Source organism: Orycteropus afer, unplaced genomic scaffold (assembly GCF_000298275.1).
Source record: "Orycteropus afer afer isolate SDZICR_OR568_19922 unplaced genomic scaffold, OryAfe1.0 scaffold00082, whole genome shotgun sequence".
NCBI lineage: Eukaryota > Metazoa > Chordata > Mammalia > Tubulidentata > Orycteropodidae > Orycteropus > Orycteropus afer.
Window position 1 is genome coordinate 8501063 of NW_006921669.1, and position 21948 is coordinate 8523010.

A 21948-nucleotide genomic window follows, 5' to 3' on the forward strand; every position below is an offset into this window, starting at 1 on the left:
GTAGTGATACTGCCTCGGAAACCCAAGGAGGGGTCGCTATGAGTCGGGGCCGACTCGACGGCACATAACAACAACAACAACAACAACCTTTTGAGGCACCAACTAATACAGACATTGGCCTTAACACTCTAAACTATCTATCTGTACAACATGTATTTCCAAACAACTTATCATTATTATCTTGCTGCATATATTTTATAACCAAGCCAAAGGACACACTAGTATTAGAGGCTTGGATTAGTCAATACAAATAAATGAAGTAAGTAAATAAAAGGCCTCATGAATATGTTGTGTTCCTCCATACCCAAACCAAACCCATTGCCATAAAGTCGACTCCGACTCATGGCGACCCTATGGGGCAGTGCCCCACAGGGTTCCCAAGTCCGCAGTCTTTACAGAAGCAGACTGCCACACCTTTCTCCTGCGGAGCAGTGGCTGACGCATTAGAACCACCACCCTTTTAGTTACGTGCTTAATCAGTGCACGACCAGGGCTCCTTTTGTTGTATTCCCACAACAAAGTGAAATAATTTTCAGCGTGGCATTATCCAGCTATGTTATCTTCTCCAAAGTACCACTTTAAGATATACTTTGTGAACAGAACACGTTGCTGTTAAATTTTAAATCTCATCAGTTTAGAAACCAGTATAAAATCTAAAGACGAGAATAGTTTTACAAATTAAAACCAGTTACTGCTGTACTAGTTCATGCAAAAGTTGACCAAGAGCTGGCCAAAATGTAATGATTAGAAAATAAAGAATCTATTTAAAAGACAGTAAGACAATAAAGGCATTATGACTTGCCAGCACACAGAGAGAAGAAACTTTCATCATGCGACAACTTGATGGCCCCTATTTGTTGTGCCACAACTACGACTGTGCACAGCTACGATTGTGAGGATGGTGCATGACCGGGCAGTGTTTTGTTCTATTGGACATAGGGTCACTACGAGTTGGAGCCAACTCCACGGCACCTAACAACAACAAATTGGTGTGCCATACTTTGTCAATGGAGAACCACTAAGCAAATCGGTTACTATCATCTCACCCAGCTTTCCTGTTCCCCAGATTTCAGTTCTCAAGTCTTTACCTTCCCTCATCAAATTCATCCACTTTGATAACTTCAACCAACAGCTCATAGTTGATGCCCACCAAATATTTTCAGTCCTGGGCTTCTGAGTTACAGGTATTTATCTATCTACACAGACATTTATCTGCCTCCTCCTTGAGATTCCTCAGTAAACCAGTTGGACTACTTTTCCAATCTTATCTCTCCATGCAGTCCTAAAATCCTAGGCTTCACTGTATCCTACCAGTCTGGACCAGGCTACTCAGTCCTCCAACTTGTGTATTAACACTTCCATGGCTTTGTCCCCATCCAGAAGGCTTTTCCCTTCTCTACTGACAGCTGAATTACTTCTAAAGAACCAATTTAATGCCACATCTTCCTCCAAATCTTCCTTCCACGAAAGTAGGAAACTAATTTCTCACATAAACTACATACTGTATCTATAACCATCGAGCACACAGTCACAGCCTTCCTCATGACATTCTTAACAGTTTACTCTCTAGCTTTTGAAATGATCTCTATACTTGCAAGATGGCAAGGAGCCTTAATCTGAAATAATTCAAATATCTTAAATCTCAAGCAAAATAATGGTAATAATAAAGTAACCTAACAAATATGTTCTCTACTGCATTTACACTAATTTTTGCAAATGCACCCAGAGGTTGTCAATGTGGTGAGATCCTCTGGGTTGACACAATGCTCTGGGGAACCGGACAGCAAAAGTGGGTGGGAAGCAGGTGGTGAGACCTGTAATGTGCAGGACAATAAAAACATGTGCCACATGCTGCTAGGGACTTGTCTAGGTAAAACAACAACAAACAGCATACTATATTCCTAATTACCTATGCTTAGAATCTAACTCTGCTTTACATATTATGCTCCTGTAAATTAAGCAAAATTTAGTTTAATCTCAAAAGACAAGTACTTCCTATTCCGTTTCTCAGTAACAAGCCTATGACTTGAAAAAGTTATCATATAAACTGGCATCTGATAACCACCTAGCTTGCAAACTTTGTTTTCTGACGGTCAAACGAATATTGGTTGGACACAAAAAGAAAAGGAGAGAGGCTGATGAAGCTGTATGGGTATACATGCAACAAGGCCATCACCAAAATGAAATAACTACACAAGTGGTAGCAGACAGAACCACTGTGACCTTGACTGTGTCCACAATTAACGAGCAGAAAAAACAGTCAGCTGAGTCCTCCTGTGGGCCTCCAGTTGGCAATATCGATGCATGCCAACCAATCTGGATGCTGTCCAGTTTTTCTCTCTTGGGGTGAGGGGATCATCAAAGCTACTGAGGATGGAATACCCTAGTAGTAGCCTAAAGGGGAAGGATATGGAATTAGCCATGTTTACAAGATTGTTTTTTAAGAAGTGCTTGTATAAATCAAATTCACATACACATATACATATACATATATAAATATATATATATATATACAAACACAAAATTCCTCCTAATTCAAGCACTTTCTTTTTTTTTCCCCCCAAGTTGTTTCTGTTTCTGACACAGTACTACAGGACCAATTCGCACCTCAAAACGGTCTCAATGGGGTGAGAACTGGTTTCGCTCTTACTGGAGCTCATCAGCTGTAGGCAACTAGTCAAGAAACATTTTTCATCAGGCTTGAAGCCAACCATTCCTCACCTTGGATTTTATTTCTTAATGAAAAGGATATATACATAAACATACTAAGAAATGACCTAAATTTTTAAAAGTCACAATTTTACAAAATTATTTCCATTAAAGAGCCATGCAAATAAAAACACCATCTTGAACTTGTAATTGTACATTCTTTTTCCCTTACTAAATTGTCAGTGTAAACAAATGAAAAACTTAAGTTTATTCAATAAACTGTAAATACAGGATAATCCAATCCACTGATACCTGGTAACAGTTCATCAAACAAAGCTCATACAAAGATACCAAGTCAGAAATACATCTCCAAACTAGTTATTAATTAATTCATTCACCAAATATATATTGAGCATTTAGTATGTCCAGGTACTGTTCTGGGTACTGGGAGCATGACAGTGAATGAGAGATCAAATTAAAACCCAAGTGTTACTCTCGTGGCGCGTGCCTAAGGCATTTGACCACTAACCAAAAGGTTGGCGGTTCAAACCCACCAGCCACTCCAAGGAAGGAAGATCGGGCAATCCACTTCTGTAAAAAATGTACTGCCTTGGAAACCTAATGGGGGCTATGAGTTGGAATCAACTTGATGGCAGTAGGTTTGGTTTTGTTAAATGTTACTATAAGAAAAAAAAACACAAAACACTTCAGGTTAAGGATTCTTTAGCATGAAACTATTAGATATTCGGGAAACAGGGCAGATTACTAGTTATTCTTCACAGGGAAAGATGATTTTCTTAATCTGTAGGCAAGGCTGCTACAACCTATTATCCCCCTTCCATAAGGATAAGTACATTGCCGTTTTGCCTTCACTCCATCATGTCACCATGTACCACATGACATGTTTTTAAACTGAATAGACCAAGCAATCATCATCAGCCATGCTGTCACTGTATAGCATCAAAGGATGACTAATGAGTTTATGGGTGAAGGACCTGAAAGGTTAAAGTGGTTACTGTGCTACATGTAGCCTCTCCCTTCATATTAGCAAGAAACAAGACTCTGAAATGCCAGTGAGCCTCTATGGAATCTCCCGTTTAAAGAAACCTCTCTGTTGATATGCAATTACTCTGAATCAGATGAGGTCTTTAAAAAAGATCAGATTAGTCAACACAATCCATCCATTCATTACTAAGGATGCTCTAGTAATGATACACGCTTGCCTATTAATACCATAAAAATCCACAGCCATGAAGCTGGGTAGAACTGCCCCATAGAATTTCCAAGGCTCTTCTTTACAGAAGCAGACTGCCAGGTCTTTCCCCCACAGAGCAGCAGGTGGGTTGGAACCACCAACCTTTTGGTTAGCAGCTGAGTCCTTAACCACTGTGCCAACAGGGCTCCTTTCTGTTGAAAGGAGCTTTGATTCTTAATATTATAAGGCTTACTTCCTTACTTAGAAGACTTACAAATACTGAATTTTCAGTAGACCAAAGGGAAAAGAAAAGAACAAACTAAGCCAGCCCATGCATCACTATTTCCTAGTTGTGTAATGGTGGATAAAGAAAAAACAGGAGAGTAGCTGTACAGGAACAGTACTTTACACACAGGGAAACTGTGCAGTTTCACTATCAATGTCTCTCAAACCTTAACCTTTCCCACAAGATCAACACTCCTCAAATAAGGAGGTGCAGTCAGTAGGTGGGAAGGCGACACCCACTGGTGCATAGCTGAACAATGTACAGCAGATACATTTTGTCAGTGACTACAGCATGTCTTGCAACACTGTTCCACTGACGAACTGCACATTTTTCTTAGAAACACTCCCAGTCTATTGTTTTGGAAAACATAAAAATGCTGGATCTCAAGGGTACCTGGCACACAGATGGCGAGGACTGCCCAGAACCTGGAACCATACTGCATATTTTCACTATCGAATTCCCAGAAGGCAGGTAATTTAAAAAAAAAAAAAAAGAAGCTGCCGCCCTGGGTGGCCTCTGAGTCATAAGAACTCTGCAGGGTGGAGCAGACCCGCCCCACAGGGTTTCCAGGGCTCTAAATCTTTATGGAAGGAGAGCAGCTGATGGTTTCCAACCACCTACCTGTCGGATGGCAGCCGAGCGTTTTAACCACTGCCACCACCAGGACTCCTTCAGGAAATACCATTCCCTTTTAACAGAGAAAGAAACTACAACATAACAAGAATACCAAGTGAAAGCGTCCAATCCAGGTGTTCTGACTCCAAATTCTGGCCTCTTTCCTCAAAACAAGGAGCTCTGATGGTGTAGTGGTTAAACAGCATTCGGCTACTAACCCAAAGGTCCACAGTTCGATTCCATCAGCCGGTCCGCGGGAGACCGTTGAGGCAGTCTGCTTCCAGATTTACAGCCTTGGAAACCTTATGGGGCATTTGTATTCTGTGCTTATGAGTCGGAATCAACTAGATGGCAGTGGGTTTGGCTTAGTCTTTGGTTCCTCAAAACAAAAATCAAAATTAAAGTGTCAGCGGAAGTTACTCAATTGTGAACAGCCAAAAGATAACTACACCTGCACTGTTCCCCAGGACTGCTACTTTGGGGCTTGTGGAAGAGGCTTTACCGTTTACACATCTGATGAAGGCACAAATTGGAAACATCTTAATTACCTGCCTTACCAACCAAGGCACGCTGAAGAAAGGCAACAGAAACACAATGAACAGTAGTATAATTAGTCAATTCACAAACCCAAAGAATCGTACCGAAGTAACTTAAAGTCACAGCAGCGGACGCGTTTGGAAGAGGGTGAAAAGTCGCTATAACAGTAAATATAACTCACACACAGTCAACTTGCAGCCGAAATGAGAAACAGACGACCAAGTGGATGAAAAACACCGGAGCAGGTGGGGCTTGGCTGCAGTTCCCACGTGCAGACCCGGCTATCCGCCCCAACTCGGCCGCGCTGGAGGCGCAGCCCTAACCCTCCCTGCCCCCACCCCCGCGTCGCGTTCCTCGCCGCCCCCCCCCCCCCCCTGTGGTCCGGGACCCCAGACAGGGAGGCAAGGACAGGAAGGGGCTCCGAACGTCGATGCCTCAGGCTCGCCTTCCCCACCCCACTCCGAGAGAAGCCAGGCGGGAAGGCGGCTCGCCCCCGCCGCGGGACCTGCAGGACAGCGCGGCAGCCTCGCCGCGACTGCGACTCCCCAGTCCGCCCCGGGCGCCCCTCCAGCACTCACCCCACTTCTTCCAGCCTCAAGCCGCACCCTAACAAGGTTACTGGAGCTCTGGCTCCGGGACTAACTTCTTCATAGCGGAGTCCGGCAGACTGTGAGTGTGAAAGAGGTCAAACGTGGGGTACAGAGCCAGAGACCCCACTTACTCCTCTACGGGATCCCCAGACCCCTGCGGAGCTGACACATCAACAAAGATGGCGGCGACACTAAAGCCGGCCCTGTTACAGCTGAGAGGGCGGGGTTCCCGAGAAGAGCCAATCATCTCGCGCGGGCGGCGTGACGCGAGTGCACCTTGAGCCCCAGGGTAACCTGTCTGCAGAGGGCGTGGCCGGCACAGCCCCGCCTCAGGCCTCGCGGCTCCAGGAGCTCTCAGTGTGGGCTTGGGCTCCCTGGGCGCCGGTCTTCTGCAGCAGGTGAGCTGATTCTTGTGCCCTTAGCCCTTGCCTGACCCTCATGCCCATGCCTCACTCATGTCGTTATTTTTCTTTTCCTGTAGGAGCGGTCATTCAGTATTATTCCTCTTCGTCCCTCGACCCTACATCGTATTGACCTTACATCGCATGAAAGAGAATTCGAAATTGTGACTTCCAGCTCTTAGGCGCAAACCTGGCACCAGATGTGGGCGGAGTCAGCAGGAGCAGTTTACCTGGGGGTTTGAACTCATCCCTAGGAGAGATCTCTCGGGGTTTCCCTAACACCGAGTTCGTGTCTACAGCGTGGCATCTACTCCCATTGTTTAATAATGAACCGTAGGTGTGTTTGTCTCGGGCTCCGGACTGTGAGCTCCTTAGAGGCAGGGAGTGCCCTCTCCCGCCTGAGTATCCCAGCACGCATCATAGGGTTTGACACGGCAAGAAATGCTCAATAATTAGCAACAACAAGTGTGTTGAATATAGTTGCCTAACCGGGTCTGGAGAAGTCAGGTAAGCAGTTCCAGTCTGTGGAGGTTTTGCCCACAGACTTTCCTGTCCAGCGAAATGGGGTTCTTTTGTTTAGGAATTCTGAGCGAAAACAGTTAATTCGGAGGTTCTTCAATGCAAGAGTTTACAGAGCAAAACTTCTGCAATTCTATTTCTTTCTACTAACTACTGGCAAAAAAAAAAAAAAATCAGTTTAAAAAATACGAGTGTTCCTCTTTCCCTTTCAACAGGAAATGGCACCTCCCTCCAAGAACGAAGGTACTGCGTTTAAAACACATTTAGCAAGCAAAGTGTCTGTGACAGTAAATAAATGACCTGACTTTAAAACAATCATTTGGCCAAGCATCCTATTTAGAAACATTATTCTAAAAGGGAAGAAAAAAAAAAAGTCCAATAGTCCCTAAGCTGTTTTCAGTAATTATACTGTTAGGGATAACATTGGTATAGTTATTCTGAAACTAATACATGTGTGCACACATATGTGTGTGTGTTGCTGGTGGTGGTGTCAGGTGCTGTCAAGTTGCTTCTAAGGCACTGGGACCTTACCATGTACAATGGAACAAAACACTGCCCAGTCCTTTGCCATCCTCACAATCGTTGCTGTGTGTGAGCACATTGTTGCAGCCACTGTGTCAACCATCTTGAGGCTCTTCCTCTTTGTCACTGACCCTCTACTTTACCAAGCGTGGTGTCCTTCTCCAGGGATTGTTCCTTCCTGACTGCAGGTCCACAGTATGTGAAACAAAGTGTCACCATCCTTGCTTCTAAGGAGTATTGTGGCTGTACTTCTTTCAAGATAAGATTTCTTCATTCTTCATGGTATAGTCAACTTTTTTTTTTTTTTAACCAGCACCATAATTCAAGTGCATCAACTCTTCTTTGGTCTTTCTTATTCATTATCCAGCTCTCACTTGCATATGAAGCAGTGGCACACCTCAGTCCTCAAGATGACATCTTGGCTTTTTAACACTTTAAAGGAGTCTTTTGCAGCAGATTTGCCCAATGCAATATGTTGTTTGATTTTCTGACTGCAGCTTCTATGGGCATTGATTGTGGATCCAAGTGACATGAAATCTTTGACAACGTCCATATTTTCTTCATTTATCATGATGTTGTTTATTGCTTGCTGACAGTAAAGAGGACTTGAAGCACTTACTGATGAAGATCAGAGACTACAGCCTTCGAATGGGTTACACCTCAAAACAAAAATCCTCACAACTGGACCACACACACACATGCATGTGTGTGTGTGTATGTATATAACACATACACATACATCATATTAGTATAAAGCATAAGAATAATGATGTGCTTGGGAACCAAGATTTTCAGCATAAAAGAAAAAAATACAAAAGAAATGAAGTAGAAACCCTGCCATCCTAAGTTTGAATTTAGAAACATCAGTATTGACTTATAATGCAGTTTTTTAGAGCCAAATAAAAGAGCTTCCAATGGCCAAAATTGGAACAGTTTGGGCAACAAAATAAGTAGTAGTTCATTATAATCCAAAGCAGAAAATAACTATCCATGACCCCATACTGATATAAATGATTGAATAAATTAATAAACCTGGAGGAGAGACAAGATTCCTCTGCAGAAGAATTTGAAATCCTTTATGTAAATACTCAGCCCTCAAGGAGAGGGATCATAAGTCCCCACCCCTTACATAAGGGAGGATTACCCAATAAGCAAGGTAAGCATGGGTTGACTTGTGCTTAGTTCCTAATCTGTAGTGAACAGTTGCACATGCTTTTCAGCATATGTGAAACTGTTCACTACAAATTAGTAAGCACAAGTAAACCATGCTTACCTTGTTTACTGGTATTTCATGTCTGCCAGGGATTGTAAATTTGAAGAGGCTTTGTTTCTGTAGGAAGGTGCTGTGGGGTTGGGAGACACAGATGCCAACCATACCTAGAAGCAGAATCTTTGATGTGATGAAAAAATGAAATTGTTCACTAGTTCACTAGAGATTAATAAGTAAACACACGCTTACCTTGCTTATGGAGTAATCTGACACTGTCCTTATGTATGGGCTGTACATAATGTTCCTTCCGAAGTATACAGTATGGGAGAGAGAAAAAGTAATTGTGTGACAAACCTGAGAGACACTACTTCAGCCAGGTGATCAAGGCTAAAACCAAGTCCTAAATCATGTTCATAGAATGTGTGCTTAATACCATGTGATGAAAACGATACTACCTCTGTGGTTTTGTCTCATGTATTCCTCATTTGAAGGCTGGGCTTGTGGGTTACTGGGAGGAAGACCACAGTTAACCCATTACTTCAGTCTTATCATAAGAAAAACTTAAGGCAAATTCCAACAGTGGCACATTCTACAAAATGCCTGACCAGTACTGCCCCAAACAGTCACCAAAAACAAGAAAAGTCTGAAACACAACCACAGACAAGAGGAGCCAGAAGAGACAGACAACTAAATGTAATGTATTCCGTTTGGGGTCCTGAAACAGAAAAAGGACATTAGGTGAAAACTGAAAGAATCTAAATAAACTCTGGACTTTAGTTAATATTGGCTCACTAATTGTATGTATCATACCAATGTAACATCTTAATGGAGAAAACGGGGTCTAATTGATATGGGAATGCTGTGCCATCTTCTCAGTTTTTCTGTAAATCTAAAAGAGTTCTCAAAAATAAAATCTCTTAAAAAAAAAAAAAGTCTGGGATTTGCTTCAGTTGGGGGGTGGGATGGAGAAAGTGTTCAAGGTGCAGGTGGTGTAGGCAAGATTGACCATGAATTGACAATGCAGAAACCAAGTGATGGGTACATGGTACATTATGCCATTGCTCTGAATATGTTTGAAAAGATTGAGAATAAAAGCTTAAAAATATCTTTTTGAGTAACAACAGAAATAATCATGTGTCCTAAGATTAAAAAAAAAAAAAAAAAAAAAAGTATCACGTGTGTTTAGCCTCCAAGGCCAAGCAGAGGTAATGGATTAATTTGGAAACCTCAAAAGTGGTTCATGTGACCTAAGTCTTCATCTTTGCGCTCAAAATTTGCTCACGGAATTTTTCCAGAACACCTTTCTAGAAGGAGCCGAAAGGAGAACTGCATTAAGTTTCCGCAGAGGAACTTGCTGAGTCCAACTGTTGCACCCCTAGGGCACCAACGGTGAAGGACACTTGGCTGGGAAGTTTCTTAGGCGCGAGAAGGGCGCACGTGGGCTTCCGGAGCGCACGTGGCAGCGCGCTGCGCATGCGTCTGGGGCCCAGGGCAGGGAAGTCCGGCATTGGAGGTGAGCGGAGTGCTGTGGGCGAGCCTACGTAACGGGCTTGCAGGCACCGGGCAGGCGCAACCACCGCCAGACTTCAAAGCCCGGTGGAGGTGAACTGCCCTTTCCAGGCTTTCCAGGTCAGAATCCCAAAGCGCATGGGGGATTGAGGAGCTGGGTGAGGGCTGAGAGTCTTTGGTCGTTGGGGGCGAGACGTTGGGCGCTGGACGTTGAGGGCGGGCGTTGAAGGCAGGCGTTGAGCCGCTCGGAGGGGCCTAGAAGTGGCGGGAGGTTAAAAGGCTGGAACAAAGCTTGGATGGAGGCTTGGTTGGGAAGGAGAGGTCTTCCGGTTTTGCTGGAAGAGGTTTCTGTGTTGTGGGAGGAAGGGCGAGAGACAAGAGTAACTCGGCGTGACTCTCCAAAATGTGAATATCCCCCATTCGTGGGCCACTTTCCCCTTCTCGCTGCAAGGAGCTAATTTTTGGTTCCACTGTTTTCATGTAACTCAAAGCTACGGTGTAATCAGTATCAATACTTAGGACAAGTTTTTTTCTGCCACCACCTACTTCCTATAGGAAAGGCACTGGTTCAGTTAGCAAGTGTGTACAGAGTGTTCGCTGAGTGCAGGTTGCTTTGCTTGGCACCGGCGGCCTTGCTATGAATGGTTTCCCTTTTGGGCTTCTTCAGGGCCCGCAGTGGTTAGCTCCGCTGAAGTGTCAGGGATTCGAACCCACCCAGCAGCTTAGCAGGAAAACACCTCTGCCCTGGAGAGTCCTAATGTGTCAGTCTACACCCCTGCAACAGTTTGAGTTTTTTGGTGGGGAGAGGGTTGCCGCAAGCTCCTTGAGTGAGGCAACAGAGTATTGTGTGCAAAAGTGCATGGCCTGGAAGTCCCACCTGGATTTTCACCCAGCTGGGTAAAAATACAGGGGTGGTTGGGGGACTGTGGAGGAAGCTGTTGGCAAATTATTTAAATTCTCTAAGCTTGCTTTCCTCATCTAGGAATGAAGAAATAGGGATATATTAGTACGCAAATTATTTCAGCCCTAAACTTGCAAACTGTTCCACAGCGGGAGAAAATGTGTGTGTGGGGGGAGTGGTATAACAGAAAAAGTAACAGCTGTCTTTTAAGTACTTAATAAGCCCCAGACATTGTGCTAAGTAGTTTACATACAATCTCACATTTGATCTCCACCATGAATTATGGGGTAGTTGCAGCTGCTACCTGCATCTTAGTCTCTGACTCCCAAGAAAGATGCGGTAATTTGTCCAAGATGGCCTATGTGGAAAATGACAAGATGGGACTGGGACTTGGCGGCAACTCACTCCAGAGCTTATGCTCCGCTGAACTGTTGAGTTTAGCTTTAAAACAGTGTTTCCTTTGAGTGGAAGGATTCCGGCAATGCATGGGGTTACCAGGAAGACAAAAGTCAACATTGGAGAAGGAAATATGTTACAGCTAAGTAACTGCTGCTTGAACTTTTGATGTTGAAAGAGCTGGCTCCTTGTCTGGAGTCCCTAGGTTGGGGTGGGTTACCCCCAGCCAGAGGTGTATCAGAAGAAAGTACTGATGAAACGCTTCTGAGAAATCCGCCATCCCAAACCCCATGGAGCACGGTTCTGCACTGACTCCCCTGGAGTTGCCAGGACTGACGTCACCTGGGCGGCAGCTGGTTTGGTTTGGGTTTACGCTATTCTTTGGTCTCCTGAAAGAAATGGAGAAGGATTATTCGATTGCAGCATATCCAAGGATTCTCTGAGCATCTGGGTTAGGGGTAGGGGTGAGGGTGGATGTGGAGAAGCAGAGTGGAGGAGAGGCCCTGCCCTTAGGGAGCTTCCAGTCTTAACTGCGGTCAAAGTGGGAAGTTTGGAACAAAAAGACTGCAAAGCCAAAGTCTCTTGTTGCCTGTAGAATTGTATAAATTAGCATAACTAGAAATTAGCGTAGGAGCTCTGGTGGAGTAGTGCCTAAGGCACTTGACTGCTAACCTGAAGGCTGGGAGTTCAAACCCATCCATCAGCCACTCAGTAGGAAGATGGGGCAGTCTACTGCCTCGGAAACCCAAGTTGCTATGAGTCAGGGGGATTGGAAGGCACATAACGACAACAACATAAATTAGTATAACAATTGTATAAATTAGTGTAACTATATAAACCAGTCTATTGCTTTTTGTTACATCAGTGATTCCAATTCTGAGAATATAGGATCTATTTGACATAAAGGAGATGTGCTGGTGTAGTGGTTAGGGCATTTGGCTGCTAACCTAAAGGTCAGTGGTTCACACCCACCAGCTGCTCTGTGGAAGAACGATGAGGCAGTCTGCTTCCATAAAGATTTATAGCCTTGGAAACCCAATGGGGGTCGCTGTGAGTTGGAATTGATTCAGTGGCAGTGAGTTTGGTTTGGTATTGGTTAACATAAATCTGGGGCCCCTTCTAGTTAATATCTTGGGTTAGCTAAGAAAATACATGACTAATTATTCTGGATTCAGGGATGATTGTAAATAAATTTTTATTCATCACCAGTAACGTAAAAAAAAAAAAAAAAAAAAACAAAGTCAATTGCATATTGGGGAAATGCTTGCTTTAACACTGGGCATAGTTAGCCTGTGTGTATCATGGCCCTTGTAGTGACATCCCTCATGCCTCTGTGCCTTAAGTCTGCAGCACCAGGTTGTGGTCTTGTGACCTGTGGCTTCCTCCCTCAAAATTCAAAATACAAGCCATCCCCAGGTTACAGGTGAGACCATTCCTCAGTTTGTCTTTACGTCACATTTATAGGTCCGTGGAAACAGGTGCATATGGTTCTTGTTTAGCCTTAACTTAGTGAGAAAGGGCTAGAAGCCTTTTCAGTGATTTAAAAGCTGCGCATGCAGTAAGCGAAGGTGATTATGGTGATGAATTTGTTGCTAGAGGCTGGTCAGTCATTTCAAAGGGAGGGCCGATTCACATCACGTTTAAGCAGGGCATCAAAACAGTGCTCCCCATCCATAGACAAGGTCGGGAGGTCCCACCGAGCCACTTTGAATGTGTGTGGCTTTTCACAGCCTGTCAGTAATCCAGTCTCACGCATCAGGCGCTGAAAGGGCTTACCATTCCTCTTCCAAGTCTCCCGTTCCAGGGCTTCGACCTACAATTTTTCCTGTTTCAGTTACTCCGAGGAATCACCCAAATTGTAAAACCTCAGATCTGTTGCTGTTTCATTTCCCTGGCCATGACAGAACCAATTCTAAGCCCTGCTTTAAAGGGCTGCCTTTAAAGGGCCAGTAGTAGTTGTCCATAAGTTAGACGTTTGTAACCTGGGGATTGCCTGTGTGTTCAGTGATTGACCCAGGAAGAAGTCAAATTGGGACAAATCCAAAGTGTCACAAGTGTTTTTTTAATATTAAAATTCCATCTGAAAAGGCTTGGATTTGGTCTGTATCCTTGATTATGGTGGCATTTATACAGTGTGTTGTTAGCTGCTAGCCAGTTGGCCTTCACCCCTTGGCAACCCCATGCACAATGGGATCCAGCTGCTGTGATCCATAGGGCTCTCACTGGCTGATTTTTCAGAACCAGATTGCCAGGCCTTTCCTCCTAATCTGTCTTAGTCTGGAAACTGCTGAAACCTATCCAGCATTATAGCAACATGCAGTCCTCCACTAGCAGACATGCTTGAGGCGCATTGACTGAGAGTCAAACCCAGGTCTCGTGCATGAGGGCAGGAATTCTACCACTGAACTTCCACTGCCCCCACACAACTATATAAACCAGAAAACCAAACCCACTGCAGTCGAGTTGGATCCAACTCATAGTGACCCCTCCTTGGGTTTCCAAGGCAGTATCACTATGGAAGTAGATTGTCCAACCTTCCTTCCAAGGAGTGGCTGGTGGGTTTGAACCACCAGCCTTCTGGTTATCAGTCAAATGCCTTAGCCACTATACCACCAGAAAAGTCATAGAACTTTACACCAAAAGAAAAAGTCATTTTTATGGCATGATAATATTAAATTGAAAAATCCAAAAGTGTTTGTTTAGATGGCTGACAGCTTAATGCAGATTCACAGTACACCTGTTTTTGTGTCCCAAAACCTAATGGATACATGTCCGTGTCCAGAGTCAGAGACATGGTGATTGTCTTGTTGACAGGTGGTCAGCGCATATCTGGAGTGCTGTACCCTCTTCTGAGAGTCTTGTAGATAGGAGGGTTTCTGATGCACTAGAGAAAGTCGAGAATTTTGAGGACTCTGGAGTGTGTTGCATCAGCAGCTGAAGGACCTGGACTGAAAGGGAACCTGACTAGACGGTCATCTCAGATGTTTGAAAGGCTGTGGTCACTTGGCAGCAAGAGGAGTAACTCATCTGTGGGGAAGAGAGCCACTTTATACGGAAGAATGCATTCATTGGGCTGTCCCCAAAATGGAAAGGAAGTAGGCAGTTTCTACTCATGGAACAGGTCTAGATGTCTGTTTGCTCTGAGTGTTGTAATGAAAATTCCTGAACAGGGTGAGGTGAGTGAGGTGTCCTTGTAACCTAGAGATTGACGGTGTTAATGGGATCGTCTCTCAAGTAATAGGTGGAGCTTTTAAGGCCTTCATATGTGCTGCCTACACTTTACAGTGGGTCCGAGGCTGATTTTGTTGTCATCTCTATTGTTCCTGAAGTGAGACTTAGTTCTTCATTTTTGAATTTGTGAAGATTTGATATAAGATGTACATTTTTGCTATTAAATTTCATTTAACCTGGTAACATGATGTGAGATTCCTAGATGTAATTTGAAACAGTGAATTTCATTTTCTCTGTTAGGTTGTCATCGAAATAGTTTTATGGTGTAATGAAAATAGGTTATTCTCCTTCATTTTTTATTGTAAAATTATAGGTAGCAAAAATGTTGCCAATTCAGCAATTCAGTGACACTGATAACGTTTCTCGTGTGATACAGCCATTACCGCTGTCCTTTTCCAAATTATTCCATCATCTTTAACAGAAACTCAGTGGCCCCTAAGCACTGATGACCCCTGTCCTCCCTCCCACCTTTGGTTGCAACTAGTGACCTTTTGTCTCTAGACACTTAACTATTTCATATAAGTGGGATCGCTGGGTATTGTCATTGTGTGACTGAAGTTTCACTTAGCACGTTTTCAGTGTTCATCATGTTGTACCATGTATCAGGTTTATCTATTCATCTATTGATTATGATCTCTGGTGGTGTAGTGATTAAAGCACCTGAAAAGGCTTGGATTTGGTCTGTATCCTTGATTATGGTGGCATTTATACAGTGTGTTGTTAGCTGCTAGCCAGTTGGCCTTCACCCCTTGGCAACCCCATGCACAATGGGATCCAGCTGTTGTGATCCATAGGGCTCTCACGGGTTGGTGGTTTGAACCCATCAGCCGCTCTGTGGGAGTTCTTTTGCTATACCAATAAGAGTCCGGAGATACTACATTTCACCAGTAAAGCTTGACCTGAAGGCACTCAGCTCTTTCACCCCATGGACTGGCAAGCCTGACTCTGGATGAGTGCCCAGAGGTAGTCAGCTTTCTTTGTCTGTGGGTGTGTCTGGTGCTGGTGTCCTGGTTGTGTTACTGCCGTTGTTGTCTGCCCTGCCTCTGGTGTTATAGCTCTCCTCACTTGTATTTGAGCTCTCCCCAGAATTATCTTTGATGTCCAGGAAACCTAGGGTTTTGCTATTGGATACATTGAAACTCTTCCAGCCTCTACCCGTTATCCAATTTGAAAACCACTTTCACATTTTCCATGTGTGTTAGAGCAGCACCCCACTTCTTGGGAAGTGAATTCTGTTTTAGTTATGTAGGAGCTCTGGTGGCATAGTGCCTAAGGCCTTTGACTGCTACCCAGAAGGTTGGTGGTTCAAACCCACCATCCACTCCTCAGAAGGAAGACTGGGCAATCTACTTCCATAGAGATATGCCTCAGAAACCCAAGGAGGGGTCGCTATGAGTTGCAACCGATCTTAGTTATGTAGTGCCACTAACAGAAATACCACAAGTTTATGGCTTTAATGAACAGAAATTTATTCTCTCCCAGTTTAGAAGGCTGGAAGTCCAACTTCAGAACACCAGCTCATATTGAATGCTCTCTCTGTGTGTTCGCTCTGGGGAGAGGTTCTCGTCTCCTTTCAACTTCTGTGATCCTCACGTTTCTTGGAGATCTTTGTGTTTCTTGTATCAGTCCTTCTCTGGGTCTAGGAGTCTCTCAGTACGGGTACCCCTGTTCCAAAGGATGTGCGCCACTCTAAGTTCTTCTTTCTTGGTAGTACTGAAGTCCCTTCTCTCTTGTAAGATAAAAGGTGATGCAGGTCATACTCCAGGGAAACTTCTCTTATGTGGGATCAGGGCTATGACCCAAGTAAGGGTGTTGCATCCTACCCTGATGCCCTTACAAAAAATTGGCAGGTCATATCATGGGGGATTACAAAATCATTATAACTACCAAACTCCATCATTATGTAACTGTCTCTAATTCTGCTTCATTAACATCATAGAGGTAGGGTTTACAACACCTATGAAAATTAGATCAGGTCACAAAATGGAGGATAATTACATAAATACAAGCTGAAAGAACTGATGAAAAAGTTTAAGCCTCAAGTTGCAGTACTGACAGATTCTATGGACAAAATATTGATTGACACATCAAAAGAAGATGGAAGGAATACACAGAGTCACTGTACCAAAAAGAATGGGTTGACATTCATCTATTTCAAGAGATAGCATATGATCAAGGACTGAGGATATTGAAAGAAGTAGTCAAAGCTACACTGAAGGCATTGTCAAAAATAAGGATCTGGGAATTGAAAGAGTACCAATTTAGATATTTCAGTAAATGGATGCAATGCTGAAAGGGCTCACTTGTCTATGTCCAGAAATTTGGAAGATGGCTACCTGCCCAACCGACTGGAAGAGATCTATGTCTGTGCCCATTCCAGAGAAAGATGATCCATCTGAATTCACGAATTATCGGACAACATCATTAATACCACACACAAGTAAAATTTTGCTGAAGATAATTGAAAAATGGTTGCAGCAGTACATCCACAGGGAATGGCCAGAAATTCAAGCTGGATTCAGAAGAGGATGTGGAACGAGGGATATCATTGCTTCTGTCAGATGGCTCTTGGCTTAAAGCAGGGAACATACCAGAAAGATGCTTACCTGTGTTGTATTGATTATGCAAAGGCATTTGACTGTGTGGATCATAACAAATTATGGATAACATTGCACAGAATGGAAATTCCAGAATACGTAATTGCGCTCATGTGGAACCTGTACGCAGACCAAGAGACTGTCATTTGAACAGAACAAGGGCCAAAAGGTATGGTTTAAAACCCTGAAAATTGTGTATCAAGGTTGTATCCATTCACCATATTTGTTCAATCTGTATGTTGAGCAAATAATCCGAGCAGCTGGGCTACATGAAGAACTTGGCATCAGGATTGGAGGAAGACTCATGAACAAGTTGCTTTAGTGAAGATGACGCAACCTTGCTTGCTGAAAGTAAAGACTTGAATCACTTATTGATGAAGATCAAAGACTACAGCCTTCAGTATGAATTACACTTCAATATAAAGAAAACAAAAATCCTCGCAACTGGACCAATAAGCAGCATCATAATAAATGGAGAAAATATTGAAGTTGTCAAGGATTTCATTTACTTGGATCCACAGTCAAGGCCCATGGAGGCAGCAGTCAAGAAATCAAACACCATATTTCATTGGACAACTCTGCTGCAAAAGACCTCTTTAAGTGCTCAAAAGCAAAGATGTCACTTTGAAGACTAAGGTGTACCTGACCCAAACCATGATATTTTCAGTTGCCTTATGTGTATGCGAAAGCTGGACAGTAAATAAAGAAGGCTGAAGATGAGTCGATGCCTTTGAATTATGATGTTGGCAAAGAATATTGAATCCACACACCGTGAACCGTCAGAAGAATGAACAGATCTGTCTTGAAAGAAGGACAGCCAGAATGCTCCTTAGAAGTAAGGATGGTGAGATGTTGTCTTACGTACTTTAGACATGTTACCAGGGGAGACCGGGCCCTGGAGAAGGACATCATGCTTGGTAAAGTGGAGGACCAGTGAAAGGGAGGAAGGTCCTCAATGAGATGAATTGATACAATGGCTGCATCAGTGAGCTCAAACAGCAAAGATTGTGAGAATGGTACAGGACTGAGCAGTGTTTTGTTGTATTATACATGTGGTTGCTGTGAGTTGCAAGTAACTCAGTGGCACCTTAGTACCACGAAGAAGTACTAATGAAGGATCCCTGGTGGCACAGTGACTAGAGCTCTTGGCTGCTAACCAGGCAAGTCAGTGGTTCTCACCACAAGCCACTCTGTGAAGAAAAATGTAGCAGTCTGTTTCCATAGAGATTTATAGCCTGTCGGACAGGGTGGCGATGAATTGCAGTTGACTCAACAGCAGTGAGTTTGGGTTTTTGGAAAGATTAAAGAATTTGAGCATCTTTTCAGTGCTTGTTGGCAGTTTGTATACCCTGTTTAGTAGACTGTTTAAGTCCTTTATCCATTTTTTTTTGTTTGTTTGGGTTGTTTGTCTTTTTGGTGTTGAGTTTGAGAGTTCTTTATTTGGGTATTAAACCCTTATCAGATATAGGGTTCCCCAATATTTTGTCCCAGTCAGTAGGTTGTCCCTTCACTTAGTTGATAAAGTCCTTTGATGCACATGATTTTTTAAATTTTAATGTGGTCCAATGTATCAATCCTGTCTTCTGCTGCTTGTGCTTTTGGTGTGAAAATAGTTTTTATTGTAGAAATACCTTTTGAATGTTTCATTTTGCAAAGTACCATGTAAAGTACTTTAGGAAATTTGAGAGTTTCTCTTACTATTTAAGAAGACATAATTCCTGCTCTCCAGCAACTTAAAAGTATAACCAAGGAGAAAGGTAAAACTGTCTATGGGTAACTATGATATAAGGCAATGAGTTGCTGAGTCTGGATGAACTGTCAGCCTTAAGTTGGTAGATTGAGACAGTGTATCAGAAGTTACATGCTGCAATCTGTAAAGGGTTCCACTGGGATGTTGAGAGAAGATGTCTTAAGCCTCAAATTGCAGAACTGAAAGATTCTATGGACAAAATATTGACACATCAAAAGAACATGGAAGGAATACACAGAGTCACTGTACCAAAAAGAATTGGTTGACATTCATCTATTTCAAGAGGTAGCATGTGATCAAGGACTGAGGGTATTGAAACCCTAGTTTCATGGTTTTAATATTACTCTGATCATTCTCAGTTTAGAATTAAGTAGCCACACTTTAGAGGGAAAAAGAAAAGGTTTAACTTAGTATTGAATGATACTTAATTTTTTAAATGATTTTGTCATAAAAGTAATTTATTCTTACATATAATTTACCAGACGAAAAAGACACTGGAAAGATTCTTTCACTAACCTGCCTACCCCAGAACAGTCATTGTTATTTAAAATTTAATGTATTTCATCTATTCCTTTAACATGGAGTTGTGTGTGTGTGTGTGTGTGTGTGTGTTAAATTGGCTATGTTCTGATCTTTCATTGGCCATTCCAACAGATATTTTCAAATGATTCTTCATGATAACGTAACATTCTATCCAGTGGAGACATCATACATGTTACCTAATTTTTTCTTCTTTTTTTTTTTTCATTTCTTTACTATCTTAAATGTGCATTAACTGGTACAGGATTTTTCTGTGTTCAGGATTACTGTAATGGGATGATTTCTAGAAGTAGAGCTGATGGATGACTGGCTAGGAACTTGTTTCATACTCCTGAGATAAGTATTATCTAATTGCTTCCCAGAAAGGGCACCCCAGTTTAAACTCCCACCAGTCATAAGGGTCCTTTTTAGTTATACCCCTGCTGGACAGAAGTAAGACATAGTTACTTATGTTTAATTTTTCATATTCCAAGGGAGGTTGAATGTTGTTGTCAGGCATCCTTTCTGAATCCTGTTCATGCCTCTTGTTCCTTTACTGTGTTGTGTGGCGGTTCAGGGATACTGTTGGAACACCAGGCTCTTTGTGTTGTCTGCTCCACCATCCTTAGTGTTTTCTTCGTTCCTTACTGCTTCTAGTTGCAAGATGGGTGTTCTCACTTCAGGTTTCATACTCACCTTATAGGAAGAAACGGGGGAAGGACCCTGCTAGCCAAGGGTTTCTCTGGAGCCCCACTCGGGGCAAACCCTGTTCAAGGCCAGGTTGTCACTAACGCCAGCTGGCAGATCAGAGGTTGCAGATGGTGTTTGGGTCAGTCTGCTGTAATGCCTGCTACAGTATCTGCATGTTTGTAATTTATCTGACCTTTCAAAAGATGGCAAATTTGTCATCTTTATGATAATACTTATTTCCTGGCCTATTTGCTGTTTTTTGTGATGTTTCAAATTGTTCATGTTGGCTACCATTTCCGTTATATCAATTTGAATCTTTTAAAACAAGGAAAAGCAAATCCCCACCCTCTTTGTGGTTGCTTTAGGCCGATTCTCTTGGAAGTAAAGTCTAAGATGGAAATTTGTATAAATTTTGTTGAGCAAATGCAGCGTGTATGATGCTAGCTAGGGGTTTGGTTTGCTGTGGAAGTAGTTGGGGTACTCCTTGTGGTCCAGTATATGCTCAGTGTTGGAAAAATGCGCATTCTTGGTTGTATTGGCCCCTAGAAGGTCTAGTTGAGTGTGTCACTGACATACTCCCTGCCACTGCTTCTTTTCTGTCTTGTCTGATTAGTAGGTGCACAAGGCAGGGGATTTCTTACCTTTGTGGATTTCATTCTTCCTCATTCCACAGGCGTTTGCACCCACAAAGGATGCAGATGAACTGATGAACACAGGCAAAAATCTTCTATCTCCTTTGGAATATGGAGAATTAAACATTAGTATCTGTGTCTTATTTCTGCCTAAACCAAACCCAAACCAAACTCACTGCCATCAAGTCGATTCTGACTCAGACCTCTCCTTGGGTTTCCGAGGCGGTATCTCTACGAAAGTAGATTGCCCCATCTTCCTTCCGAGGACTAGCTGGTGGGTTTGAACCGCCAGTCTCCTAGTTAGCAGTCAGATGGCTTAGGCACTACCCTACCAGAGCACCCTATTTCTGCCTCGCAGGGGCATGACTAAAAAGGACCCTCAAATCTACATAATTGACTCAAAGATTCCTGGCAGTCTGTCTGTTTGCCATGTTTCTTTTATCAATTAAAATGTCTTTCTAGGTCTCAGTATCTCCTACCTCAAAACTCAAATCAAACTCACTGCCTTCGAGTTGATTTTGACTCATAGTGGCCTCCATTGGGTTTCCAAGGTTGTAAATCTTCACGGAAGCAGACTGCCTTGTCCTGTCTCCTGCAGAGCTGCTGATGGGTTTGAACCCCTGACCTTTTGGTTAGCAGCCAAATGCCTTAACCACTACAACACCTGAGCTCCTTCCTTTTCCACCTAGAGTTCTGTTTTGTCTGTTGGTAATAGTAGCATTTTGCCTTTATTTTGTTTATTTGCATAGCACCTGTTTGAGTCCTTTTATTTTCAGCCTCACCATTCATTTTGTTTTATCTGTGCCTCTTGTTGGTTATGTCTGGCTGGATGTTTTTCTCTGATCTAAGTCTGACTGTCTCCCCTTAATAGACTAACCCATCTGTACGGTGATTACTTGCGCTCAGTGCTGTCATTTTATTTGATGTTTTCTGGTTATCATGCTTGAATATTTTTTCTTTCCTGTTGGATTTAGGTTTTTGTTTTCTCCTATAATTTCAAAGTTAGGCAGCCTGTTTCTGTTCTTCTGGTTCTCACCCTAAGACCTTGGTGCACATTCTTGGTATTTCTTACACAGCACCTAGAGTTAACTTAGCATTTATATCCCCACCTCCACCCAGTGTCCCCTGGACTTCAGTTTTTTGCCTTTTTAATTTGACAACATTGCTCTTAGTGCATCTGATATTGCCACTCTCAATCC

General features: G+C 43.0%; 1 protein-coding gene across 1 annotated transcript in view; it reads left to right on the top strand.

Annotated features, from left to right (window-relative positions):
- The first annotated feature begins 5712 nt into the window (after positions 1-5712).
- TDRD1 (tudor domain containing 1) overlaps positions 5713-21948 on the top strand; it is a 70190-nt gene continuing 53954 nt past the window's right edge. The window contains exons 1-3 of the mRNA XM_007941612.2: positions 5713-5830; positions 6177-6270; positions 9904-10051. Coding sequence (XP_007939803.2) covers positions 5713-5830; positions 6177-6270; positions 9904-10051 — 360 coding nt within the window. The remainder of the gene's footprint in view (positions 5831-6176; positions 6271-9903; positions 10052-21948) is intronic.